The sequence below is a fragment of the Thalassophryne amazonica genome, chromosome 16 (assembly GCF_902500255.1).
Source record: "Thalassophryne amazonica chromosome 16, fThaAma1.1, whole genome shotgun sequence".
NCBI lineage: Eukaryota > Metazoa > Chordata > Actinopteri > Batrachoidiformes > Batrachoididae > Thalassophryne > Thalassophryne amazonica.
This window is the reverse complement of record NC_047118.1, coordinates 56,891,453-56,908,113: the sequence shown is the minus strand read 5'-3', so window position 1 is coordinate 56,908,113 and position 16,661 is coordinate 56,891,453. Positions and strand designations below refer to the sequence as shown.

General features: G+C 40.1%; 1 protein-coding gene across 1 annotated transcript in view; it reads left to right on the top strand.

Annotated features, from left to right (window-relative positions):
• LOC117528273 (protein tweety homolog 2-like) overlaps positions 1-16,661 on the top strand; it is a 132,022-nt gene that overhangs the window by 97,217 nt on the left and 18,144 nt on the right. The window contains exons 6-8 of the mRNA XM_034190881.1: positions 4,622-4,694; positions 14,433-14,502; positions 14,601-14,656. Of these exons, the coding sequence (XP_034046772.1) occupies positions 4,622-4,694; positions 14,433-14,502; positions 14,601-14,656 (199 nt within the window). The remainder of the gene's footprint in view (positions 1-4,621; positions 4,695-14,432; positions 14,503-14,600; positions 14,657-16,661) is intronic.

Genomic DNA, 16,661 nt, shown 5'->3' with positions numbered 1-16,661 from the left:
GTGAGTCTGGCATGTTAAGGATTTTACCCCTTTTTTTGTTTTGTGTCAGTCTTTTTGTTTTTACTTTGAGTGTGAATTTGGAGCTGGTGTGTGTGGGTGTATGCATGCTGTGCAACTGATGAGAGGCTCCTGCCACTGTGAATGTCTTCACAACATTTTTTTCCCTGGCAGCAGATGCATTTTTTTAGATTTTATTGATAACAACATAATTAATCGTGCACAACGCTGATCCTGCAGCAAAGATTGTTATTGACAGGCTGCATTTATGACTAATTGCCACAGGTGCACTGAATCTTCTCAGGGCTGCTGCTTTTGCTGTAACTACATCAAAATTAACAGTTATCACTTCAAAATGAGTCATTACAACACGACATCACACTTATGTAAACTTTGGAATTAATCTGTGCCTCAGTTCTTAACATTAGCAGCTACAGTAGTGTTCAGAATAATAGTAGTGCTATGTGACTAAAAAGATTAATCCAGGTTTTGAGTATATTTCTTATTGTTACATGGGAAACAAGGTACCAGTAGATTCAGTAGATTCTCACAAATCCAACAAGACCAAGCATTCATGATATGCACACTCTTAAGGCTATGAAATTGGGCTATTAGTAAAAAAAAGTAGAAAAGGGGGTGTTCAAAATTATAGTAGTGTGGCATTCAGTCAGTGAGTTTGTCAATTTTGTGGAACAAACAGGTGTGAATCAGGTGTCCCCTATTTAAGGATGAAGCCAGCACCTGTTGAACATGCTTTTCTCTTTGAAAGCCTGAGGAAAATGGGACGTTTAAGACATTGTTCAGAAGAACAGCGTAGTTTGATTAAAAAGTTGATTGGAGAGGGGAAAACTTATACGCAGGTGCAAAAAATTATAGGCTGTTCATCTACAATGATCTCCAATGCTTTAAAATGGACAAAACAAACAGAGACGCGTGGAAGAAACGGAACACAACCATCAAAATGGATAGAAGAATAACCAGAATGGCAAAGGCTCACCCATTGATCAGCTCCAGGATGATCAAAGACAGTCTGAAGTTACCTGTAAGTGCTGTGACAGTTAGAAGACGCCTGTGTGAAGCTAATTTATTTGCAAGAATCCCCCGCAAAGTCCCTCTGTTAAATAAAAGACATGCAGAAGAGGTTACAATTTGCCAAAGAACACATCAACTGGCCTAAAGAGAAATGGAGGAATATTTTGTGGACTGATGAGAGTAAAATTGTTCTTTTTGGGTCCAAGGGCCACAGACAGTTTGTGAGACGACCCCCAAACTCTGAATTCAAGCCACAGTTCACAGTGAAGACAATGAAGCATAGTGGTGCAAGCATCATGATATGGGCATGTTTCTCCTACTATGGTGTTGGGCCTATAATTCGCATACCAGGTATCATGGATCAGTTTGGATATGTCAGAATACTTGAAGAGGTCATGTTTCCTTATGCTAAAGAGGTCATGCCCTTGAAATGGGTGTTTCAACAAGACAATGACCCCAAGCACACTAGTAAACGAGCAAAATCTTGGTTCTAAACCAACAAAATTAATGCCTCGCAGATGTGAAGAAATCATGAAAAACTGTGGTTATACAATTAAATACTAATTTAGTGATTCACAGGATTGCTAAAAAAGCAGTTTGAACATAATAGTTTTGAGTTTGTAGCATCAACAACAGATGCTACTATTATTGTGAGCACCCCCTTTTCTACTTTTTTTACTAATAGCCCAATTTCGATGCCTTAAGAGTGTGCATATCATGAATGCTTGGTCTTGTTGGATTTGTGAGAATCTACTGAATCTACTGGTACCTTGTTTCCCATGTAACAATAATACTCAAAACCTGGATTAATCTTTTTAGTCACATAGCACTACTATTATTCTGAACACTACTGTACATTCCATTGAAGTGCACGCTGGGAAGCTTCTAATAGCTACGTCACTTGTTGGAAACACATGAGTACACACAAGTACTTTTTCAGAAGTCTCCGTAGTTTGTTGTGAATGCTTTATACTTTGAAACCGGTCACGGGAGTGCACAAAGTAATCCCGAAGGATTGTTGTGATTTTGGTGTGACATGTCCTTTAAATTTTGGAGGTGATCTGCATTCTGGATCAGGGTTTCATTTTATAGACTTTTAAGGATTACATCAAAACTACTTCATGGATACGACATCACGATGTAAAGCCAAGATCAGGAAGACACTGTTTTGTTTCAGCTTGTGAATTAAATATCTGATTGCAACATCTTGATAAGTGGGACCATTCTGGATCAGTATGCAATTATTGGATTGTGTTGTGGAATTCGGATTCAGGTAAAGTCCGGGTCACGATGTGAATCACATATCTTTTATTTTGAGTCCTCATCAACCCTTGGTGGATGTCAGAAATCTTTGATTGCGCTTGTTCTTACTGCAATTTGGCCTAAGTGATGATGTTTTATATTAACGTTCCATACTTTAACCAGAAAGTAGATAAATATACTTAGTAAGTTTTTTTCTTCTTGTGTTTTTGCAGTGTTTGGTTTTGGCCATTTTTGGACTTTGAAAACTGTCTTTTTGTGAAGTTAAAATTTTACACAAAGTGTGATTTCAGCTGTGGCTCAGTTCTACTCATCCCTCCAAGTTCCAGATGAGGGCTATAAGATGGTAGAGTTTGTTGTAATAATTCTTAAATTTGTAATTTGTAATTTTGGCATTATTACTGTAATCATAAATTTAAAAAAAGTAAAAACCAAGAGGCTTCTCGAACCTCACTACTTGTCACCAAACTGCATGAAATGATCTTGAAAAAACATGAAGAAATGTGACTGATACAGATGCTCAAATCACTTTACAATGATGCCTCACATACATAGATACATGTATTACATGTAAGGTGCTCAACTACACACTGGTAGCAATTTAGGAATTGATGCTGCATTACATGGACCTCAGAAGCCATAAATCACAGCAGGGAATGACATCTTAAGAGGTAAATGCGTTCCATTTTCCATACAGCACCGCAAGTTGGAAAAAAAGCCGGATACCTTCAAGATGTTGGAGTATAGAGTGCTACAAAAACTGTGGCCCACCAGAGACATGGAAGAGAACACATGGTACACAAGTTACAGTACATTAGTGTTTTAATTTACTGCTCGGTTTGTAATGTGCGTTTGCCAGTGTTTGTGGCACCAGCTGATAAACAACACATTACGTGGCATTTCATGCATAGAAATACCACAACGCCATGTCCACAGGCAGCAGTAGGGCACAATTTATTAAATTGGACAAAAAAGACATAAGTGCTAAACACAGGAGTACACTACAGCTTTCACTGTTGTTGTCCCCGCCATCTGAACTTGGGATATGTGGGATTTGAATGCATTAGGGATTGGAATTCTGTCTTCAGAGGCCATTCCTGGGGGTGCATAACTGAGGAATTCCAACCTTTGAGTATAAATGGAATCCACCGTAAGTACCTTAATTCAATTCAATTTATTTCATTTATATAGCGCCAAATCACAACAAAGCTGCCTCTAGGCACTTCACACAAGTAAGATCTAACCTTACCAACCCCTAGAGCAAGCACACAGGTGACAGTGGTAAGAAAAAAACTCCCTCTGATGATTTGAGGAAGAAACCTCAAGCAGACCAGACTCAAAGGGGTGACCCTCTGCTTGGGCCATGCTACTGACACAATTGGCAATACAAATATACAGGAAATTTCATGCTGGTCCATTCTGGTATACATGACTGGAGGCTTTCGGAAGAAGACACCCACTCCCAGTTCTAGATGGAGCCACACCTCAGAGAGAAAAAGCAGAATCAGGCAGCAGAAAGACAACAAATACGGCATAATTTGTCAGCATTAAGCAAGAAAAACAGAAGAAAAATGGAAAAAATACTAAGGTGATCGCCGGTCATTAGCCCTAAGCTTCACTAAAAGAGCCCAGAATTTAGAAAAAGTTGAGGCTGTGACCCACTCTGTTTCCATATAAAATGAATTTAAAAGGGTAAAACGCATAGTAGCATACTATGCTAGTCATACGAAAGGGAAAATAAGTGCATCTTAACTCTGGACTTCAATGTCTCTACAGAATCTGACTGTGTGATGCAGGGAGATCATTCCACAAAGCAGGTGCACGATAAGAGAAAGCTCTATGACCTGCAGACTTTTCATTCACCCTAGGGACACAAAGTAGTTGTAACTCAAGGATTTTTCTGTCTGATAAGGAATCAAATCAGGATCCTCTGGTCTTGAGCACAGTGCTTTAACCTCTAGAGCATCGCCTCCACGTCAGTGGAATGCTAGATGGAAGCTTTTCTCTGAAGAATGGTGAAACTGATGAGGGTGTGCAATCTGTGACAGTATCTTAGTGGAACACATCTGTTTAAGTCCAGTGCTAACGAGGGGGTTTCAGGGAGGAGTTAATTTATCTTCATAATAATTTGAAATTCAGCACATTCCTCTCATCTACAGTGCACACTGTTAATTGGGCAGCTGTCATCAGACGGAAGGAGAACAATTCCCAGCAAACGATAAAAGAAATAAATCACAGTAACTGAGTAAAAGCATCAGTGGCTGAGGAAAGTGTTTTGTTTGTGTGCTTGTGTTGAAGTATCACATCTCTCTTTGTGTCCGTTCTCCTCCAGGATTATTGCTTTTGCAGTGCTGTGTCTGATCCTGAGTTGGGCCTCACTGGGAGTGAGCACGGCTACTGCTGTGGTGAGAAATACACGCTTTTCATTACAAATGTTCTTTTAAGAATTATTTTCACACAGTGTTATCTCCTGACCTCTGGAGGTGCTGTAATTGGCAAGTTGTTGATTTGTGCCTCCACAGTTAAAGAGGAATTCTGGGATTTTACAACATAAGCCCCATGTATAACCCCAGTCCCAATGAAGTTGAGACGTTGTGTAAAATGTAAATAAAAACAGAATACAATGATTTGCAAATCCTCTTCAACCTATACTTAATTGAATACACCACATATACAAGATATTTAATATTCAAACTGATAAACTTTTATTGTTTTTGTGCAAATATTTGCTCATTTTGAAATGGCTGTAACACGTTTCAAAAAAGCTGGGACAGTGGTATATTTACCACTGTGCTACATCACCTTTCCTTCTAACAACACTCAATAAGCATTTGGAAACTGAGGACACTAATTGTTGAACCTTTGTAGGTGGAATTCTTTCACGTTGTTGCTTGATGTACGACTTTAGTTGTTCAACATTACGGGGTCTCCGTTGCCGTATTTTGCTCTTCATAATGCGCCACACATGTTCAATGGGCAACAGGTCTGGACTGCAGGCAGGCCAGTCTCGTACCTGTGCTCTTTTACTACGAAGCCACACTGTTGTAACACGTGCAGAATGTGGCTTGGCGTTGTCTTGCTGAAATAAGCAGGTACGTCTCCAAAACCTGGATGTACCTTTCAGCAAGGTCGAAGGTCACGGGCATTCAGTGTTGGTTTTCTGTCTTGCTGCTTATGTGTAGAAAGTTCTCCAGATTCTCTGAATCTTCGGATTATATTATGGACTGTAGATAATGGAATCCCTAAATTCCTTGTAATTGAACGTTGAGAAACATTGTTCTTAAACTGTTGGACTATTTTTTTCACGCAGTTGTTCACAAAGTGGTGATCCTCACCCCATCTTTGCTTGTGAACGGCTGAGCCTTTAGGGGATGCTCCTTTTATACCCAGTCATGACACTCACCTGTTTCCAATTAACCTGTTCACCTGTGGAATGTTACAGACAGGTGTTCTTTGAGTATTCATCAACTTTACCAGTCTTTTGTAGCCACTGTCCCAGCTTTTCTGAAATGTGTTGCAGGCATCCATTTCAAAATGAACACAAAAACACAAAAGTCTATCAGTTTGAACATTAAATATCTTGTCTTTGTGGTGTATTCAATTGAATATAGGTTGACGAGGATTTGCAAATCATTGTATTCTGTTTTTATTTACATTTCACACAACGTCCCAACTTCATTGGAATTGGGGTTGTATCCTGTGCATCGGTAAACCAGGATACTGTTTTCAACGGTATGTGTGCTGTGCATGTGTGTTTGTGGACAAGAAAACTCAAAAACAGGTGGATGACTTTCCTTTAAACTTTGTGGAAATATTACTCAGATAGCTAGAGGCAATTTGATTCTAGAGTAGATTAGACAAAGGTAAAAGAAAACAAAACTCTCATTTCATTTCAGTGGGGCTTTATTGACATGGGAAACATACGTTTACATTGTCAAAGCAGGTGCTACATAGAGCAAAAAATAAAAATTAAGAAGATGTACATAGAGTTAACAATATTCTACAGTAAATAAATGTGTAAACAGGAGATATGGTATTGAAATAATTGTAAATCTCTGACTCTTTGTTAAGCATTTCACTTTTTCCACATTTTATGTTACAGCCTTTTTCCAAAATGGAGTCAATTCATTTTTCCCCTCGTAATTCTACTCACAACACCCCATAATGATAACATGAAAAAAACTTTAAAAACATTTTTTTTTTTTTTTTTGCTAATTTATTAAAAATAAAAAACTAAGTAATCACATGTACATAAGTATTCATAGCCTTTGCCATGAAGCTCAAATTGAGCTCAGGTGCATCCTGTTCCTGATCAAACTGGAGATGTTTCTACAGCTTAATTACAGTCCATTCAGGGTAAATTCAGTTGATTGGATGTGATTTGGAAAGGCACACACCTGTCTACATACATGTATTGAACTGTATGTAGACACGGGACGGTTTGGTGCATGAATTGTACACAGACTACACTGAATGACTGTACGGTGTATTTGTTTCCAAAAGTACACTTCAGCAGGTGCGCTGGTTCTGTCCCTCTGATTTCCTGCCAGTTGAAGTAACAGCATGGCGTTATTCCACTCAGAAACTTCAGAAATGTACCTTTTTCTTACAAAATATGAAACTGAAAACAAAAGTGTACCGATCTGCATTTGTATTGAGTTGCTATGAAATCGGAACGCATTTGAGTGTTGATGGACAACACCGCCAGCTTATGACAATAGTTGGTTTTATATAAATCAGTGTAAAATGTCATGAATGAAATAGCTGTTGAACAGCAACACTGCATACAGTGATTTCAGATCAGTACAGAGTGAGGTTTTATGACATGCCATCATTTGGAGCCGCCTGTAGCGCATCGTACACCTGTGCACACAAGCAGCAGAAATACAGAGTGTTTCCTGTGAGAGCCCGTTCAATCCCTCTCGCGGGAGATGTCAGCCAAATTCAACGTGACACACAAGAACATCTAATACTGCTTGCGGAGCAATTAGGAAATGTGTGGCCATTCGCACTGTTAGCACAAAAACAGTGAGCAAACAAACACTTTCGAGCTGGATGTACCCCTGGCAATAATTATGGAATCACCGGCCTCGGAGGATGTTCATTCAGTTGTTTAATTTTGTAGAAAAAAAGCAGATCACAGACATGACACAAAACTAAAGTCATTTCAAATGGCAACTTTCTGGCTTTAAGAAACACTATAAGAAATCAGGAAAAAAAATTGTGGCAGTCAGTAACAGTTACTTTTGTAGACCAAGCAGAGGGAAAAAAAATATGGACTCACTCAATTCTGAGGAATAAATTATGGAATCACCCTGTAAATTTTCATCCCCAAAACTAACACCTGCATCAAATCAGATCTGCTCATTAGTCTGCATCTAAAAAGGAGTGAACACACCTTGGAGAGCTGTTGCACCAAGTGGACTGACATGAATCATGGCTCCAACACGAGAGATGTCAATTGAAACAAAGGAGAGGATTATCAAACTCTTAAAAGAGAGTAAATCATCACGCAATGTTGCAAAAGATGTTGGTTGTTCACAGTCAGCTGTGTCTAAACTCTGGACCAAATACTGGTAGACCAAGGAAGACATCAAAGTGTCAAGACAGAAAACTTAAAGCAATATGTCTCAAAAATCAAAAATTCACAACAAAACAAATGAGGAACGAATGGGAGGAAACTGGAGTCAACGTCTGTGACCAAACTGTAAGAAACCACCTAAAGGAAATGGGATTTACATACAGAAAAGCTAAACGAAAGCCATCATTAACACCTAAACAGAAAAAAACAAGGTTACAATGGGCTAAGGAAAAGCAATCATGGACTGTGGATGACTGGATGAAAGTCATATTCAGTGATGAATCTCGAATCTGCATTGGGCAAGGTGATGATGCTGGAACTTTTGTTTGGTGCCGTTCCAATGAGATTTATAAAGATGACTGCCTGAAGAGAACATGTAAATTTCCACAGTCATTGATGATATGGGGCTGCATGTCAGGTAAAGGCACTGGGGAGATGGCTGTCATTACATTATCAATAAATGCACAGGTTTACGTTGATATTTTGGACATTTTTCTTATCCCATCAATTGAAAAGATGTTTGGGGATGATGAAATCATTTTTCAAGATAATAATGCATCTTGCCATAGAGCAAAAACTGTGAAAACATTCCTTGCAAAAAAACACATAGGGTCAATGTCATGGCCTGCAAATAGTCCAGATCTTAATCCAATTGAAAATCTTTGGTGGAAGTTGAAGAAAATGGTCCATGACAAGGCTCCAACCTGCAAAGCTGATCTGGCAACAGCAATCAGAGAAAGTTAAAGCCAGATTGATGAAGAGTACTGTTTGTCACTCATTAAGTCCATGCCTCAGAGACTACAAGCTGTTATAAAAGCCAGAGGTGGTGCAACAAAATACTAGTGATGTGTTGGTGAGTTCTTTTGTTTTTCATGATTCCATAATTTTTTCCTTAGAATTGAGTGATTCCATATTTTTTTCCCTCTGCTTGGTCTAAAAAAGTAACCGTTACTGACTGCCACAATTTTTTTTCCTGATTTCTTATAGTGTTTCTTAAAGCCAGAAAGTTGCCATTTGAAATGACTTTAGTTTTGTGTCATGTCTGTGATCTGCTTTTTTTCTACAAAATTAAACAACTGAATGAACATCCTCCGAGGTCGGTGATTCCATAATTTTTGCCAGAGGTTGTAGAATTTGTGTAAGTGCTCCCAGGACTGTGGAGCACTGTGGTGTGCCCTGTAATGGGCACGGCTAACCAAAACGTTAGCTTCAATAACCATTAATCCGCTAACTGAAAAGTTAACTTCTATAAAGCTAAACTGATAAATCCCTAAAAATTTAGCGGAAGTTACAAATAAAAACTAAACCGATAACTTTCAGTATTGAATTTAGTACACGGCAGCTACTGACACAACAAGTCAGCGTTTCTGTCTCAGATCAGCCTTCTCTCAACAAAAGAAACCTGGTTGTCAGAGAGAAAGGAAAGAGGGGAAAAAAAATTATTTCTCTTCACACCATACAGGTCAGCTGGTCATTTCAATGGAGTCTTGCACAGGGAGACAGTTTTGACTTATGGTTATAATTTTAAACAAACTAATTCCGGACAAGTTATTGAAATTAACATCATGTCTGTCATTTTACAAAGTGAAAATATCAGCTATGTGTTTTGTGTTTGGTACATTATGGTTGGCTGGTCGGTATAACATTGAAATGTGTGGTGGGTTTTACAAATAAATCTGTGTTTGTAAATATGTCATATTTTTCATTTGTAAAAAAAGGGAATTAACTGAAATTTCAGTTTAAGTGATTCATCACTTTTAGCGAATGTGTGGCACATGGCCAGCAACATGAAGCCTTGCCTAGTCCCTACTGTTGCCAGGACATGCTCTGGGATTGTGCATATTTACAAAAAGAAAAAAATATATATGGTGCAGCGGAACAAGTAAGACTTTATTTCAAAGGCTCGAGCATCCCATGTATATATTTACCCATAGCCTGTGAAAATATATACATTTTCATGTGTGGCACTCAGTTCTGATCTGAATAACATGAACATGATCATTTTGTTTGTTTCTAATCTGGGCCAGTTGGATATGAAGGCCTTGATCCTTGATGTGTCTTGATGTGAGAATGTTTATACTAGTTCATTTAAAGACATTAGTGTTTGTAGTCTGTGTTTAAAATAAAACAGACCTGCAATAAAGTCTGATTCTGGACTCTTTGAGCCAGTGATGTGAATGCAAAAATACATATATAATCTGTTCTCTATGGATCGTTTTTTATGTATATGAATGTCTATACCTACATATATATACTGTATATGTGTGTGTGTGTGTGTGTATATATATATATATATATATATATATATATATATATATATATATACAGTGTTGCCACAGTTACTTTGAAAAAGTAATCCAATTACTGATTACGCCTTGAAAAAGTAACTTAGTTACTTTACTGATTACTCAATTGTAAAAGTAACTAAGTTAGATTACTAGTTACTTTTTTAGTTACTTTCCCCAGCTGCCGACAACAACCCACCTCAACATGACAATGATACCTGTTTTGCCAAAACTTTGTTTATAGTCACCCTTTCTTAACTTCAATGAAAATAAATACTTGTTTTATAAAAAGTAAAATAAAGACCTCTTTCTTGACCTCATACGAGGGCTGTCAATAAAGTATAGGTCCTTTTTATTTTTTTCAAAAACTATATGGATTTCATTCATATGTTTTTACGTCAGACATGCTTGAACCCTCGTGCGCATGCGTGAGTTTTTCCACGCCTGTCGGTGACGTCATTCGCCTGTGAGCACTCCTTGTGGGAGGAGTCGTCCAGCCCCTCGTCGGAATTCCTTTGTCTGAGAAGTTGCTGAGAGACTGGCGCTTTGTTTGATCAAAATTTTTTCTAAACCTGTGAGACACATCGAAGTGGACACGGTTCGAAAAATTAAGCTGGTTTTCGGTGAAAATTTTAACGGCTGATGAGAGATTTTGAGGTGATACTGTCGCTTTAAGGACTTCCCACGGAGCGAGACGTCGCGCAGCGCTCTCAGGCGCCGTCGTCAGCCTGTTTCAAGCTGAAAACCTCCACATTTCAGGCTCTATTGATCCAGGACGTCATGAGAGAACAGAGAAGTTTCAGAAGAAGTCGGTTTCAGCATTTTATCCGGATATTCCACTGTTAAGAGATTTTTTTAATGAAAGATGTGCGGGCGGATTGCAGCGTTGGCTCGCAGCCGCCGCGACACTCCGCCACAGGAAAAACACCTCCGTTGGAAGCCTTAAGGACAAGTTGGAACATGTCCAGCTGTTAAACAATTTCTCATATACTCACTCCACTGAAAGCCATCAAAAGCCGCCTGGATTTTACAAATGGTTATCAACACGGAGGTGTTTTTCCTGTGCCGCCACACCACGCCAGCTGCGTCCCGACGCACGGACCCGTCCGCATGTCTTTCATTAAAAAAATCTCCTTTAACAGTGGAATATCCGGATACAATGCTGAAACCGACTTCTTCTGAAACTTCTCTGTTCTCTCACGACGTCCTGGATCAATATGAAATGTGGAGGTTTTCAGCTTGAAACAGGCTGACGACAGCGCCTGGGAGCGCTCCAAGACGTCTCGCTCCGTGGGAAGTCCTTAAAGCAACAGTATCACCTCAAAATCTCTCATCAGCCGTTAAAATTTTCACCGAAAACCAGCTTAATTTTTCGAACCGTGTCCACTTCGATGTGTCTCACAGGTTTAGAAAAAATTTTGATCAAACAAAGCGCCAGTCTCTCAGCAACTTCTCAGACAAAGGAATTCCGCCGAGGGGCTGGACGGCTCCTCCCACAAGGAGTGCTCACAGGCAAATGACGTCACCGACAGGCGTGGAAAAACTCACGCATGCGCACGAGGGTTCAAGCATGTCTGACGTAAAAACATATGAATGAAATCCATATAGTTTTTGAAAAAAATAAAAAGGACCTATACTGTATTGACAGCACTGTAACAGTAAAACTTGCAATTTCAAACCTACATTGTTTATAAATGTAACTATTAAATTCATTCTAGCATTTTTCTAACATTTAAATTCTCTCTAAATATTTTACTTGTCGAAATTAATATTATTTTAAGTAGTATTAGTAGTTGTAGTAAAAAAAAGGCTTCAAAACTGGACCTTTAATCCAGGGGTGTTGTGGGGAGGGGGGGGCACATCCCTCCCCCCACGCCCCCATTCCATCTGGATTCGCCCCTGCTTTGGCGTTTGGGCACAAAGAATGGATAATATTTATTTATGCAGAAAACATGAACAGATTTACAGGTAAGAAAGTTTTATTGCATTTTCACATCATGTGGTCCTCAGAAAGAGAGTTTAGGTGCATTTGAGTGGAAAATAGTGTTAGTTGTTGACGCGTCACGGAGGATCAGCTGTTTTTAATGACCAGATACAGAGTGGCTCAGCTCACAATTCTAAATAAAGGAGGAAAAAAGTAGAAAAATGTCTTTGTAAAGCTCAGTGCAGGTGTGCTGATCACCGCGCTTTAAGAGGTGAGGACGAGTCGAGCAGCTGCAAAAAACCGTGGATGAAAAGCTCACAGCTCGCTTAAAGTGGGCAGTTCAGTCGAACCCCGAACTCCTGCCCATGGACCAAGTTTAATGCTGCTATAGACCCACAATGAAAAATAATAGTAACGCACAGTGACATGGAGAAGTAACTTTAATCTGATTACTGATTTGGAAAGATTAACGCGTTAGATTACTCGTTACTAAAAAAAGTGCTCAGATTAGAGTAACGCGTTACCAGCATCACTGTATACGAGGTCTATTAGAAAAGTATCCGACCTTATTATTTTTTTCAAAAACCATATGGATTTGAATCACGTGTGATTACATCAGACATGCTTGAACCCTCGTGGGCATGCAAGAGTTTTTCACGCCTGTCGGTTACGTCATTCGCCTGTGGGCAGTCTTTGAGTGAGGAGTCATCCACCCTCTCGTCGATTTTTTCATTGTTTAGGAATGGCTCAGAGACTGCTGCTTTGTTTGATCAAAATTTTTTCAAAACTGTAAGGCACAACTGAGTGGACACCATTCGATAAATTCAGCTGGTTTTCGGTAAAAATTTTAACGGCTGATGAGAGATTTTGGTCTGGTAGTGTCGCCGTAAGGACGGCCCATGGTGCCTGATGGCGATCTGTGCTTCGAGGCGGCAGCATCTCGCCGTTTCAAGTTGAAAACTTCCACATTTCAGGCTCTGTTGACCCAGTAAGTCGTCAGAGAACAGAGAACTTTCAGAAGAAGTCGGCATGAGGAGTTTATTCGGACATTCCATTGTTAACGGACATTTTGTAATGAAAGAACGTGCGGGTAGAGTCGCATGTCGGGCCGGACCCAACCACGGGGGTCGCAACAGGAAAAACACCTCCGTTGGAAACCTTAACGGACAAGTTGGAACATGCCCAAGCTGTTAAACAATTTCTCAGTTACTCACTTGTTGAAAGCCATCAAAAGCCGCCTGAATTTTACAAATGGTTTTCAACACGGAGGTGTTTTTCTTGTCGCGGCACACACAGATATATATATATATATATATATATAATTTTTTTCAAAAACCATATGGATTTGAATCACGTGTGACTGCGTCAGACAAGCTTGAACCCTCGTGCGCATGTGTGAGTTTTTCCACGCCTGTCGGTTGCGTCATTCGCCTGTGAGCAGGCTTTGAGTGAGGAGTGGTCCAGCCCCCTCGTCGTTGTTTCATTGTCAGGAAATGGCGGAATGATTTGGGCTTTTTTTCCATCAGAATTTTTTCAGAAACTGTTAGAGACTGGCAGTTGGAAACTATTAGAAAAATTTATCTGGCTTTCGGTGAAAATGTTACAGGCTTGGTAGAGAATAAGGAGTGTTACTGTCGCTTTAAGGACGGCCCCCAGCGGCTGTGGGGCGTGCCGCGCTCCGAAGCCGCCATCGACAGGCTGAACGACCATTTCATTTCTAAACGGATGGCTGTCTGGATCCGTGACCATCGTGTGCCATTTCTCTGGTTATCACAAGAGCTGGACATCAACCATTTTCCAGCAGATTTCACTTTTAATAAGAGATTTTGTCATGGAAAGCAGAGCGGAGGCTTCGCGCGTCACGATGGATTCGCTACTGGAGCGAGACAAAACCACCTCCGTTTTGGTCTCACAGGACGGCTTTGAGATGGCGTTCAGACAGCTGTCGGTGGTTTATCCATCGTGTGATTATCCGAGAAATTGTGGATGTGCCTGTACATGCCAGAACATGTCCCGTGAGGCTTCATCACGGCGTTGCTTTGCGCCATGCGGCACCGCCGCGACGTGCGAAGCCTCCGCTCCTCTTTCCATGAGAAAAACTCCTGTAACAGTGGAATGTGCCGTTCATTTCCAAACTGGACGCTGTGTTTTATCTGGGACGTCATCTGACTAGCACAGGAATTGTGAAAAGACGTGGACATCAGCACTTTTTCGGCACATTGAGACAGACGTGCGGAGGAATTCCGTGCGTCGCGGCGGTGCCGCATGGCGCACAGCAATATATATATATATATATATATATTAAAAACCTTGAATAGTGAAGTGTTTATAGTGTGTTCTTGTTTCCTTCCAGGGTATCAGTGACTTTTGTGTGTCTCCAGACAAGTTCATTGTTAACCAAACCAGTAATTTCCTCAGTGAAGGTAATTTATCTCCACAACTACCGCGGCACACTTTGGCGTGATTTTATTCACCGTACTCATCTCTTTTTCCATCTCTTCCTGTGTTTCGTGTCCTGCAGGTGTTACACATTATTATTTGTTCTGCAGTCCAAATCTACCAAATCCTTTCCAACAGGTAAAATTCTATGGTTTCTGTGTGTGCAACTGCTTGTTGTCTGCCACATAAAGTTCATCACTATTTCTGATAATAGTTTTTCCTCGATGTCAAGCATTGTGATCCTTATCAAACCTTAATCTGTTCTATTTTTTAGCTAAATACTAATATAATTACTTATCAAAGATTATCTCCAAAAAGAAATTCTGCCATGGCTTATCATGTGTGTAATTGCTGCTTTCGGGGTAAACTCACTGAAATCACTGATAATTAATTTTTTTATTATTATTACGCATAGAGATAACTGTTATTTCTGTGGACCTGCCTGCAAACGGTACACTGCATATTTATTTTCAGAGCAGAACATTTTTTTTGCATGTTGAAATTAACACGGGATTTTTTTTCATTATTTATTGATTTAAGAGACTGTAAAATGAGAGGACTGCATACTTCCACACTCCATCTTTCAATGCTCGCTAAATCAATAAGCTTGAAGGGCACTTGATAAGACTGATCATCCCTGAATTTTCCATGAGTGGCTCAGTCTTTTGACAAAATATCAACAGAGTGCCATGCCTGTACCTTACTGTATGTTTGAGGAGGTGATGGTCTAGTGGTTAAGCGTGGGCCTTGAGACCAGAGGATCCTTAGTTCAAATCCCAGCCTGACCGGGAAAATCACTAAGGGCCCTTGGGCAAGGTCCTTAATCCTAGTTGCTCCCGGTGTGTAGTTGAGCGCCTCGTATGGCAGCCCCCTGACATTGGGGTGAATGTGAGGCATTATTGTAAAGCACTTTGAGTGTCTGATGCAGATGGAAAAGCGCTATGTAAATGCAGTCCATTTGATACCGATTTATGCATATTATTACGTCCCCAGAGACGTATAAAATCATGTTTATTTATTTATTTAGTTGTCTGTCCGTCTGTCTCTCTGTTAGCACGGTGGATTAGAGGTTAGCACTGGTCCCTCACAGCAAGAAAGTCGTGGGATCGATTCACGGCCCTTCTGTGTGGAGTTTGCATGTTCTCCCCGTGTCTGGGTGGGTTTCCTCTGGGCACCCCGGTTTCCTCCCACAATCAAAAACATTCTTATTTCGGGTCTGCTCCGTTCTCTGCCCCTGACCAGTGCAGCATCTGTCTTTCTGGAGTTGGTCCCCAGGCGCCGGACTGTGGCTGCCCACTTCTCCTAGTGGTTGGATTGTGTCTAACTGTAATTAGGATGGGTTAAATGCAAAGGACAAATTTTGTATGTGCAATGACAATAAAGGCTCTATTCTATTATATTTTGATTTGATTTAACCTTTATTTAACCAGGTAAGTTCTATTCTATTCTAAGATTACGTCAAAACTACTGCATGGATTTTGATGAAATTTTCACCACTTATAGATATTAGACCAAGGAAGACTCCAATAAATTTTGGAGGTGATCCAGACTCTGGATCAAGTTTCACTTTATATTGGCTTTGAAGGATTACTGTTGGCAGGATTATGTCAAAACTATTGCAAGGATTTTGACGGAATTTTCAACACAGATACGTATTAGGCCATGGAAGGCTCCATTAAGTTTTGGAAGTGATCCAGTGTCACAGACTGAATGGTGCTCCCCCCCTAAAAATTGGTCCACCCTGACTTCACTGTGGATGCATAATTTGGGACCACAGCAGCTCAGTCTCTACACCCAAAGCGGTCAAAGGGAATGATGTGATTATTTACCATCATATGACAAAGTTTCTGTGTAGGCTGTCAGTTGTCCAGGTGGTTTCCATAGTAGAGAAGCTTGAATCTTCAACTGGACTGGGTTGCTTGACGCGAAGACGTTTCGCTTCAAATCGCAGAAGCTTCCTCAGCTAAAATTCTTGCTCTGGTAGTCTGACTTCTGTCTTGACTCTTGTAGAGAAGAATAAACAGAAGCCACAAAAGCTGGAGTTTTAAACCTAACCAGACCCCTCCTAAGGAGAGGCCGACTGCTATAGGCTAGTGACTAAACAACAGCTCTAATTAGCACCTATTGTGCTCTAGTTAGCACC